Source organism: Oncorhynchus nerka, linkage group LG9b, assembly GCF_034236695.1.
Source record: "Oncorhynchus nerka isolate Pitt River linkage group LG9b, Oner_Uvic_2.0, whole genome shotgun sequence".
Classification (NCBI taxonomy): Eukaryota; Metazoa; Chordata; class Actinopteri; order Salmoniformes; family Salmonidae; genus Oncorhynchus; species Oncorhynchus nerka.
In genome coordinates this window covers 2,050,835-2,063,403 of record NC_088424.1, presented here as the reverse complement: position 1 = coordinate 2,063,403, position 12,569 = coordinate 2,050,835, and the positions used below count along the sequence as shown (strand labels likewise).

The 12,569-nt window shown below is 42.6% G+C and overlaps 1 protein-coding gene across 4 annotated transcripts in view; it reads right to left on the bottom strand.

Moving 5' to 3' along the window:
- The window catches only part of LOC115114096 (MAGUK p55 subfamily member 7-like), a 63,936-nt gene that overhangs the window by 38,648 nt on the left and 12,719 nt on the right, over positions 1–12,569 (bottom strand). For all 4 annotated transcript variants that reach the window (XM_029642070.2, XM_029642071.2, XM_029642068.2 and 1 more), the window contains 4 exons: positions 9,423–9,503; positions 6,709–6,843; positions 1,122–1,203; positions 688–773 (listed from right to left, as the gene is read on the bottom strand). In XM_029642070.2, coding sequence (XP_029497930.1) covers positions 688–773; positions 1,122–1,203; positions 6,709–6,843; positions 9,423–9,503 — 384 coding nt within the window. The remainder of the gene's footprint in view (positions 1–687; positions 774–1,121; positions 1,204–6,708; positions 6,844–9,422; positions 9,504–12,569) is intronic.

Genomic DNA, 12,569 nt, shown 5'->3' with positions numbered 1-12,569 from the left:
CATCACCAATGTTTGAGAGAGGTTGGTGTTATAGAAATGTAGTTTTTATAGTGAACAATAACTTTTAGGCACATCCATTGTGCAAAAACAGTGCAATTATCACATGCAGACACTTTGGAGCGGTTGAAAGGATACTTGAATGTACCCCATATACCCCATTACACCACCACAATGTTTGAGTGAGGTTGATATGGTAGAAATTGTGTTTTTATACTGAACAAATAGCATTTAGGGACTGTAAATGTGTAATAGCACTGGAATTAATAACACTGACACCACTTAAACATCTGCCCGTTTCTATCAATCCCAATTTTTTTCTGATATTGTTCACATGTTGTGGAAGCCATCTGATGTGTTTCCTGCTCTTGGCATCAATAATTCACTTATAGCTTGTCAATGAAAGATTACTTTTGTGTGTGCATGATCTTGTGTTTTCTGAACTATGTAACTCTAATCTATCTTCTGATCATTTCCTCAAAATCTCTGAGATGTCTTCTTTCCAAATATACCATGTTTGGGCATGTCAGAATCATGTATTACACATGAATAGCAGTTACTTTTGGGTATGTCTATTTAGGCGGAAATCTACATTTTGACATTACATCTAAGCTAGACACTAGCCTCACTTGGCCAGACTTACAGACTTGAAACAGACCACACACACTCACACACCACACACACTCACACCATAATAGGAATGATTTCCTCCGGTGTCTTATCCTCCATTTGGACTCCATTGACTTCCCTTAGCTCATCGCCCTCATGAATCAGACCTGAAAAATATCTTTGATTAAAGAGCACTAAATTCTCTGAAACATTTTATAAATGTATGATTACACTGCTATTACATGGTATATATGTAAAGGACATCACTCTGCTTGCTTAGTACCATTTCCTCCTGATTCTGCCCATACCTGGCAAGAACTCGGGACCTCTGACTTGCAAGCACACGTGACCACCCTCCTGAAGTGTCTTACCAATTGGCGCCACTCAAAAAGCTAGCTATTTGCTGCCGCAAGTGGGGACACTTCGAGGGTGGGGAGTAAGTTTCACACATCCCAATGTAATATATTATCGATACAATTTAATTGTTCATCAATTCCCTTTTTAATTATTTTTACCACTTCTGTCTGCAGCACCCCCTCTCATGATCCTTGCTACAACTATAGCTCCAGTGGATTCATCTCTCTTTATGGTGGCCCCCTGAAAGAGAGAGAGAGAGAAAGAGAGAGAGAAAGAGAAGACAGCTGGATAAACAAAAGGGAGCATGAAGAAAAAAAAGGAGGGATGAGAAAGTGAGTGAAGGCCAAAAAGATAGACGGATGGTACAACAAGGTCTTCAATGATGTTAATAACAGAGAAAACAATCATGTCTGCTCACCGTTTGCTGCTCCCAATTAGCAATCTTCTAATAAAGCCATGAACATTGATGCTGTTACCCCGGGCCTTAAATGTCACTTAATTTGCCACTGTAATTTGTTTAGTGACAGAACCATTTTGGGAGTGTGTGATGGACATAATCACATAGCTGGAGAGGTTATCACACCTTTTTTTTTACCAGATGTTATCAATGGGATGAAAAACACATTGGAAACACAGCATCTCATGCCATTACCAACAACCAGGTCACGTCAAGGTGGAGAACTTTGCATTATGGCTCAGACAAATGGCGGCATATTGCGTCAATAAAACAGATCCCGAAACATCCATACGTGTAAGTTTGGTAATACTTATCAGTCTGCATAACGGTATGTTTTCTATTATTGGCCGGAAATACCAACCAACCACGATTGTTCACACACACACACAGATAGAGACCCACACACAACAATGCTCAAACTCTGCAATGTGTCACTATAGATATATGGCAGCAAAGATATGGAAGAATTGACTCTCCAAAGCTTTAGTATGGAAAGACTTTGCAGCCCCCAGGTTTATCTGTAACCCTGTTCCTTATGTTGTCTTTCCAACTTGAGGCTTTTGTCCTGGTTACACCTTTACATGTGTGGCTTCCATGGACTAGGTTGTGTGACTACAATTTACCTTAGCACCAAGAAACGTTCAGCTACTTAGGCTATAAATAGACTACAATAAATTGACAATAGGAATGTTCTTAAAAGCTATTTTCTATGGCTTTAACCCTCAGCAAATGTTCCATATTGTTGCAGCATGAGCCAACCTGGCCTCAGGGCAATTCGTATGATTTGGTTTGCTTATTTTACCCCTTTCAAATGTAGACAAAACCTGCAATCTTTACCATACAAACTTGTTTATACCGCCTTTTCTTTATATCTGAAAGGTGTAGGGGGTAAGAATCGCTGTACAGTAAAACACGCCAAGGGACGTAGACATCATTGCAGTATATTCTTGAAAGCGATAATCGAGAAGTAGCATTGGCACACACTAGGCTCTTATGCGCTGAGACTCCGACGTCCTGACGCACAATGATCACTTGGGTGTACCATTCCTGCCCATGTTTCCAACCCCTCCCAACCTCCTCAGTGCCGGTTACACACGGGGATGTATAAGGGGGTATACTGGCAAGAAAGTGGTAAAAATGGGACTGTTTGAAACGGGGTCATATAAACATTGGCAGATTTTTTTTACAGGTAACATACTGTGAATTCTGTCTGAAATACTGTAGGTATTTGTGTCCTTCCATTAAGTATGATATGATCGGTTACTTTAGATAACATTACGAATGGACTAGCGGTCGTACAATAGCATACAAATTGGAGACATATAGACGGGTGCAACAAAACCGATGCATGCGCAACTTTGAGGCAAAACAACTGTCAACTCCAAAGAATTATTGACAACGTGAACTATATTTCGTCGCCAAAGATTTATTGAAAAAATATATACATTTACACAATAAGCACTTGAATTGGAGGCCAGGCTGCTTGTTGCTTCAAATTAAAGTGTACTTGTAACGTGCGCCAAATACAACATTTACAGTGAAATGCTAACTTACAGGCTCTAACCAATAGTGCAAAAAAAGGTATTAGGTGAACAATAGGTAAGTAAAGACATAAAACATCAGTAAAAAGACAGGCTATATACAGTAGTGAGGCTATATACAGTAGCGAGGCTACATACAGACACCGGTTAGTCTTGAGCTAGTATGTATATGGTAGATATGGTTAAAGTGACTATGCATATATGATGAACAGAGAGTAGCAGTAGCGTAAAAGAGGGGTGGCAGGTGGTGGGTGGCGGGACACAATGCAGATATTCCGGTTAGCCAATGTGCGGGAGCACTGGTTGGTCGGCCCAATTGAAGTAGTATGTATAGTTAAAGTGACTATGCATATATGATAAACAAAGAGTAGCAGCAGCATGAAAAAGAGGGGTTGGGGGGAGTCTTATGGCTTGGGGGTAAAAACTGTTGAGAAGCCTTTTTGTCCTAGACTTGGTACTTCGGTACCGCTTGCCATGCGGTAGTAGAGAGAACAGTCTATGACTGGGGTGGCTGGGGTCTACACCGCCTGGTGTAGAGGTCCTGGATGGCAGGCAGCATAGCCCCAGTGATGTACTGGGCCACACGCACTACCCTCTGTAGTGCCTTGCGGTCAGAGGCAGAGTAATTGCTGTACCAGGCAGTGATGCAGCTTGATGTTGCAGCTGTAGAACCTTTTGAGGATCTCAGGACCCATGCCAAATCTTTTTAGTTTCCTGAGGGGGAATCGCTTTGTCGTGCCCTCTTCACGACTGTCTTGGTGTGTTTGGACCATTCTAGTTTGTTGTTGATGTGGACACCAAGGAATTTGAAGCTCTCAACCTGCTCCACTGCAGCCCCTTTGAGGAGAATGGGGGCGTGCTCGGTCCTTTTCCTGTAGTCCACAATCATCTCCTTAGTCTTGGTTATGTTGAGGGATAGGTTGTTATCCTGGCACCACCCGGCCAGGTCTCTGACCTCCTCCCTATAGGCTGTTTCATCGTTGTCGGTGATCAGGCCTACCACTGTTGTGTCGTCTGCAAACTTAATGATGGTGTTGGAGTCATGCCTGGCCATGCAGTTGTGGGTGAACAGGGAGTACAGGAGGGGACTGAGCACGCACCCTTTGTCACGAATCCCGCTTCCTGAGTCTGTGTTTGCCTGTGTTTCTGTCCTGGAGTGTGTTTCCGGTGTCCTGGAACGCACCCTGTCTGGTTGCCGGGCGAATTAGCTTGTTGGGAGATCGATGTTCACCCGCACCTGTATCCCATCAGTAATCTGCACACCTGTCCTGATCATCACCTCTCCCCTTCAAAAGCTCTGACCTGACATCCATTCCCTGCCGGATCGTTAGCCATGAACAGTATGTTGTGCCATAGTATCAGCCTCAAGTTGGATAGAATTCGTTTTTTTTTTTTTACGTATTGCTTGCCTTAAACTTACCTCCGTTTGTTCTGTCTTCAGTTACTCACCCGGATCATTTACTCCATTCCCGCCTGGTCGTCGGAGGATTCCGCTACCCCATTGGATCCACCTATTTACTCCCATCAACTCACCACCGCTGCCCACTACGCCACCTGGATATATCTACCCATTCACATTCACTTGTAAATAAATACTCACTTTCTTCCTACTCTCCTTGTCCTGGTCTGCTTCTGGGTTCGATTTTGAAAGAACGTGACACCCTTGGGGAGCTCCAGTGTTGAGGATCAGCATGGCAGATGTGTTGTTACCTACCCTTACCACCTGGGGACGGCACGTCAGGAAGTCCAGGATCCAGTTGCAGAGGGAGGTGTTTAGTCCCAGGATCCTTACCTAAGTGATGAGCTTGAACGCTGAGCTGTAGTCAATGAATAGCATTCTCACATAATTGTTCCTTTTGTTCAGGTGGGAAAGGGCAGTGTGGAGTGCAATAGAGATGGCATCTGTGGATCTGTTTGGGCTGTATGCAAATTGGAGTGGGTCTAGGGTTTCTGGGTTAATGGTGTTGATGTGAGCCATTACCAACCTTTCAAAGCACTTCATGGCTACGGACATGAGTGCTACTGGTCTGTAGTCATTTAGGCAGGTTGCCTTTGTGTTCTTGGGCACAACGACTATGGTGGTCTGCTTGAAATATGTTGGTTGCTTGCTGTTTGGGGCTTTAGGCTGGGTTTCTGTACAGCACTTTGAGATATCAGCTGATGTTCGAAGGGCTATATAAATCAATTTGATTACAGGCTTAAATCAGGGACATGTTGAAAATGTCAGTGATGACACATGCCAGTTGGTCAGCACATGCCCGGAGCACACGTCCTGGTAATCCGTCTAGCCCCGCAGCCTTGTGTATGTTGACCTGTTTAAAAGTCTTACTCAGGTCGGCTACGGAGAGCGTGATCACACAGTCATCCAGAACAGCTGATGCTCTCATGCATGCCTCAGTGTTGCTTACCTCGAAGCGTGCATAGAAGTGGTTTAGCTCGTCTGGTAGGCTTGTGTCACTGGGCAGCTCGCGGCTGTGCTTCCCTTTGTAGTCTGTAATAGTTTGCAAGCCCTGCCACATAAGACGAGCGTCAGCTGTGTAGTATGATTCGATCTTAGCCCTGTATTGACGCTTTGCCTGTTTGATGGTTCGTCGCAGGGCATAGCAGGATTTCTTGTAAGCTTCCGGGTTAGAGTCCCGCACCTTGAAAGCAGCAGCTTTACCCTTTAGCTCAGTGCGAATGTTGCCTGTAATCCATGGCTTCTGGTTGGGGTATGTACGTACAGTCACTGTTGGGACAACGTCCTCGATGCACTTATTGATGAAGCCAGTGACTGATGTGGTGTACTCCTCAATGCCATCGGAAGAATCCCGGAACATGTTCCAGTCTATGTTAGCAAAACAGTCCTGTAGTTTGGCATCTGCTTCATCTGACCACTTTTTTTATAGACCGAGTCACTGGTGTTTCCTGCTTTAATTTTTGCTTGTAAGCAGGAATCATGAGGATAGTTGTGTTCAGATTTACCAAATGGAGGGCGAGGGAGAGCTTTGTTCGCGTCTCTGTGTGGAGTACATGTGATCTAGATTTTTTTTTTCCCTCTGGTTGCACATTTAACATGTTGATAAAAATTTGGTAAGTTTCCCTGCATTAAAGTCTCCGGCCACTAGGAGCGCCGCCTCTGGGTGAGCGGTTTCCCGTTTGCTTATTTCCTTATACAGCTGACTTAGTGCCAGCATCTGTCTGTGGTGGTAAATAAACAGCCACAAAGTATAGCTGGAAACTCTCTAGGCAAGTAGTGTGGCCTGCAATTTATCACAATATACTCTACTTCAGGCGAGCAAAATCTAGAGACTTCCTTAGATTTTGTGCACCAGCTGTTGCTTACAAATATGCACAGACGACCGCTGCGCACCCCCCCCCGCCCGTGCCATTGTATCTTGCTGGTGCAGCGTATATCCCGCTAGCTGTTAGCATTTGTGGCTAATGTTAGCAGATAATGTAGTGAGAATTCACGTATCGGTTAGGAGAATAAGGAAGGTTAGAAAACGGTTAGGTCAAATAATTCAGTTGTCCCCGACAAGATTCAAACACAAACTTTGTGTTGCCAGACAGTCACATTATACTCCCACCCATCATCCCCGACCATCATCCTTTTATTTAATTTGTAACGTAATACATTTTTTATACATCATACTAAATGGAGGTGCACAAATATCCAACGTATGGCACTGATTTCAGGCTGCATGAGCACAATCCTAACTAGAGATTTAAAGGAAGGATTCTTCCCTACGACCATGATCCACTCACCAGTGGCTCCTGGCTTCTGAACAGGCTTATAATCTTCACAGAGTCCTCATCCTCTTCTTCGATGTTATCAGGTAGGGGTGGCAGCTCGGGGTCATAACCTTTCTGTGCTACTATGTCGTGAACAGAGAGAAGGCCCTGGACAGAGGACGTTAGAAAACAGCAAGAGTAGCTTTTCATATACAGCGAGGTCTGAATTGATTGACACCCTTGATAAAGATGAGCAAAAAGAACTGTATAAAAAAATTTAAAAGTCAAATATTGAGCTATAATGAATGTTAAAAAAATTGTGAATTCATATTATTTTATACTAATACAGTTGCTCAGAGAAATAGATTTTGTTTAACAAGTAATATTTGTATTTCGCAAACATGTAGGGGTCAAAATGATTGACACCCTTGTTTTCAATATCTCACCATGCTAGGTTAACGGCACTGAGCCTTTTTCTATAATGCATTCTTATATCGAAGTCAAACCCACCACTGGTGTGCATGGCCGAAGAGCTCTATTTTCATGTCATCTGACCAAAGCACCGGTTGGGCGCCGAAGACGTGGATGTCCATTAAAGCAGCCCTCTGATTCAGAAGGGGTTGGGTTAAATGCGGAACAAACATTTCAGTTGAATGCATTCAGTTGTACAACTGACGAGGTATCCCTCTTTACCTTTCCCTTCATAATCCAAGTGCCAATGCCTTTTAGCAAACTTCAGGCTTTTACATTTGTTGGATGACATGAAAATAGAGCTCTTTAGTCACGCACACCAGTGGTGGATTTTGTATGGAAATGAGAATGCATGAGCAGAAAAGAGCCCCATACCTACTGTAAAATATGGTGATGGATCTTTGATGTTATGGGCTATATCACTTCCACTGTTCCTGGGGCCCTTGTTAAGGTCAACGGCATCAATGGCTAGAACTTTACATAGTACCAAGACATTTTAGCCAAATATCTGGTTGCTACTGCCAGACGGCTGAAACTTGTCCGCAAGTGAATCTTCCAGTAAGACAATAACCCTAAGCACACATCAATTATTTGAATTATTTATTTTATACTTTTCATTTTTGCACATCTTTGTCAAGGGTGTCAATCATTTTGCACCCTGTGTCTATTAGTGGCGGTCGGTCCAGGTAGGAAGAAAAGAATACACATATCTATCCCTCTGTCTGTCTCTTTGCGATAAGTCTGTCCATAGTGATGAAAATAAAAAGGCCAATACAATACTGGTCAGCTCATAACAGGTTTTATAAAAACAACATCCAGTAACGTTAACAGTAACAAGCATACGTGTGAGCCACCAAGTGAGAGCCAGGAACAAACAGGTCGTTAAAGCTATCCAAATAAATCTGCAGTGAAATCCTGGGTTGTCCCAAATGACACCTTTTGCCCTATATAGTGCACTACTTTTGATCAGGGCCCATAGGGAGTAGAGTGCTATTTGGGACGCATTCCTGGGCTGTCAACAATCCCTCGTTAATAGAGGAGCTCCACTGCAGCCCTGGAAAACCAGGCACTCTGCTTTTTAATTAGACTGAACAGTTCCAGAATATTAGTGCTTCTGAGATACTGTCAATAGGATTGAATAGAAGCACATGCATTAAAAGCGCAATATGGGATTCAAACAGGTTGTTATTTTTCAAGAATCAATTGGTATATATAATTAAGTCCAAAAATCGCTGCATCAATCCTAGATTGCCCTTTATTCGCTCAGTTTCTTTCTCTGCCCGATGCAGACTGGCTGCAGTTGTAATGACAAAAATGAACATGATTGGTTATGTTACCTTTGCTGCTAATGATGCTAATTTGAAGATGTTAATAGCTGTGTGTAAAGGGAAGATGAAGGGACGGGGAAACAAAACTACATTTCACACCTGGATACATTATTCGCGAACTAAATGGGCTGTGTTGGTAGTAATTATAGGCTATACTGCAACAGCACCTGTTGATTAGTCAGCAGAGGTTATGGGTGTGTGTGGGTGGGTGGGTGTGTGTGTCCATGCTTGTGTTTACATGCATGCAATAACATTGGCAGGAGGAACAGATTACTTTAAGGCCAGGCACCACAGACTAAAATTACATATTTTGCATCTACTTATTCTTTCTATTTTTCTCCATTAAAATGTACTTTTGTTAGTTTATCATATTAAATCAAATGTCATGAATTGTAACCACTTAAATGGACATACATCCATCATTTCAAAACTTGCTATATTGAATCACACATAATTTAAAAGCTCATTTTCATGTCAACTCATTTTTCTCAGCCTCAGAAGAATCTGCATTCCCCACAATTTGTGTGGTTATCATAAGACTTTAAAAAAAAATTACAGATAGAAAGTTGAAAAAAGTAGGCCTATTTATCCACAATCGGCTATGTGTAAGTTCAGTCCTGGAGTGTCTTGACAACATGAAACACAAATTTAGGCTGACTTCATCTAGTGTCCAGAAAAAGGTATTTGCATAATGTGCAAATACCGTATATACAGATATCACCAAATACAACATTTCAGAAGAATTGCAATCCCCAAAATTATTATATTTGTGTCCACATTCTGGTAAAAGTTGATTTTGAAATGATTAAGGTGGGTGAAAAAATACCTTATATGGGTGTGGTGCCTGGCCTTAATGTGTGTCTCTAAAAGAAACGGAATGAGGCGTGTGTTTGACTGAATGAGACGGTCTGACATTATTTACTTTCATATCCTTTATGGGAGACTCACCTTGATGTGCGGGTTGGAGAGCAGGCTGATCAACTCTGAACATTCAGCACTAGCCACTTGAGTCCACAGCTCCTCAGCCAACTATGACACACAGACACACGCACAGTATGCAGCCTCTGATATAACAATGAGGGGGGAGAGGTGTATCTAGAACCTAAAAGGGTTCTTCGACTGTCCATAGGAAAACCCTTTGAAGAACCCTTTTTGGTTCCAGGTAGAAACCGTTTTGGTTCCAAGTAGAACCCTTTTGAGTTCCATGTTGAACCCTTTACACAGAAGGTTCTACCTGGAACCAAAAAGGGTTCTACCTGGAACCAAAAAGGGCTATAGCAGTGGTTCCTAAACTTTTTATAGTCCCGTACCCCTTCAAACATTCAACCTCCAGCTGTGTACCCCCTCTAGCACCAGGGTCAGCACACTCTCAAATGTTGTTTTTTGCCATCATTGTCCTCATTGTAAGCCTGCTATATGATACATTTATTAAACATAAGAATGAGTGTGAGTTTGTCACTTCCCACGAGCCGGGTTGTGACAAAGAGCTCTTATAGGACCAGGGCACAAATAATAATAATATCAATAATTTTGCTCGTTATTCAGCCATTGTACATATAAAAGCTTATTTGTTCATCAAAAATTGTGAATAACTCACCACAGGTTAATAATGGTGTGCTTGAAAGGATGCACATAACTCTACAATGTCGGGTTGTATTGGAAAGAGCCTCAGTCTTAAATCATTTTCCACAAACAGTCTGTGCCTATACTTAGATGTCATGCTAGTGAGGGCCGAGAACCCACTCTCACACAGGTACATGGTTGCAAAGGGCATCAGTGTCTAAACAGCGCGATTTTCCAAGGCAAGAAACTCTGAGCGCAGCCCTATCCAGAAATCTGGCAGGGCTTCTGATTAAATAACATTTTTACAGAACCGCTTGTTGCAATTTCGATGAGGCTCTCTTGATCAGTGGATCAAGTGGACTGGAGGCAGGGCATGAAAGGGATACCAAATCCAAATGTTTGTGTCGTCCATTTCGGCAAAGTACCTGAGTAATTGCGCACCCAGCTCACTCAGGTGCTTCGCTATATCACTTGACATGTCCGTTAGCTTGTGTTCATTTGCACACAAAAAAACAAACATACAATGATGGAAAGACCTGTGTGTTGTCCTTGTTAATGCAGACAGAAAAGAGCACCAACGTCTTAATCATAGCCTCAATTTTGTCCCGCACATTGAATATAGTTGCGGAGAGTCCCTGTAATCCTAGATTCAGAACATTCAGGTGAGAAAAAACATCACGAGATAGGCCAGTCTTGTGAGAAACTCTTCATCATGCAAGCGGTCAGACAAGTGAAAATGGTCAGTAAAGAAAACTAAGCTAGATTCTTTTTCTTTTCTTTTTTACGTGTCAATACTTTGCCCCTTGATAACCAGCACTTCTGTACGTTGTAAAAGCGTTACATGATTGCTGCCCATAATGATTGCTGCCGTATAGTGCAGAAAATACGAGAGTGCAGGGGCCTTGCTTTAACAAAGTTAACCATTTAGTTAACCATTTTCACTGTTGTGTCAAAAACATCTTTCAAGCTGTCAGGCATCCCCTTGGCAGCAAGAGCCCCTCGGTGGATGCTGCAGTGTACCCAAGTGGCATCGGGAGCAACTGCTTGCACGCGCGTTACCACTCCACTATATCTCCCTGTCATGGCTTTTGCGCCATCTGTACAGATACCAACACATCTTGACCAGGAAAGTCCATTTGATGTCACAAAGCTCTCCAGTACTATAAAAATATCCTCTCATGTCCTGGTTTCTAGTGGTTTTCAACAGAGGATGTCTTCCTTAGTTGACCCCCCATAAACGTAACGGACATATACCAGGAGCTGTGCCAGGCCGCTGTTGACTCATCCAGCTGTAACGCATAGAATTCACTTGCTTGTATGCGAAGCAGTAATTGTTTCAAAACAACTCCTGCCATGTCATTGATGCATCGTGAAACAGTGTTGTTTGATGAAGACATTGTCTGTATTGTTTTTTGGGCCTTTTCCCCCAGCATTGTCCCAGCCATATCCTCAGCCGCAGGAACAATTAAGTCCTCCACAATAGTATGGGGCTTGCCTGTCCTAGCCACTCGGTAGCTCACGATAGACGCTTTCTAGCCCCTTCTTATTAAATGGTAACGGCTGCTTTCATAAATGTCTTACTACTCGAAAGTCATCTTAATTCTCGCTCAAAAAACTCCTTTGGCTTATTTTTGAAATTGTCATGTTTCGTTTGTAAATGTCTGTGCATGAGTGAAGGTTTCCCGCGAGAGAGTAACGGTTAATGTGATTGGATGTTAATTATTTGACATTGTGTTATTTCGCTGAACACTAGGTGGTTTAATTTTATTTTTGGCTGTGAAACGAGGCAGTTCAGGCGAGGAGAAAAAAATCTCACCCAAATGTATAGCCAGTTAGAAAATAAATGTACTGTTTGAAAATGTGAAGAATTATTTATTTTTTCCAAATGTGAATCACATTTAAGTTGGCATAGCCCTGAAGGCATTGCGCGTATCCCAGTTAGGGAATTACTGTCCCATAGGGACAACCGAAGAACCGGTTTTGGAACCCTTTTCTAAGAATGTGCTTCAAGATGTAATGTGCACGCACACACACCAAAGAATCCATAAATCTGCCTGAAGGTCATTACTTTCCGCTGTGAGCAAACAGAAGCCATTTTGAAGAAAAACAGCTCTTTGGTTTGGCCCCTTCAGTAGACATTGACGATTTAAACCAGGCCTGGAGTGGCTTTCAGACAGGACCTTGAGTAAGGGGACTGGGAGGTGGAACAAGGACAGGGCATAAGGAAAGAGTAAAAGTTATTGGAACTATAGTGAAATTAAATGAGGAGTCATTGACCACAACTGTATCTTTTCCACCGGTTTACTGAACTCTGCATGTTAGACACAAGTATGCCCACATTGGACATACTACAGAACAGTGGGGTAGGGGAGTGAGATAAGGAGAGGTACTTAAAGGGGAGGGGTGAAGTAGAGGATTATGGGAGAGTGGGAAATCTCAGTGTCACTTTATAGAGTTGACATTAATGGTAGTTCTCAAGGCAGAAACATTACACTTGGGGTGAAATTATTTTAACACCTTAATGCTGAAAAC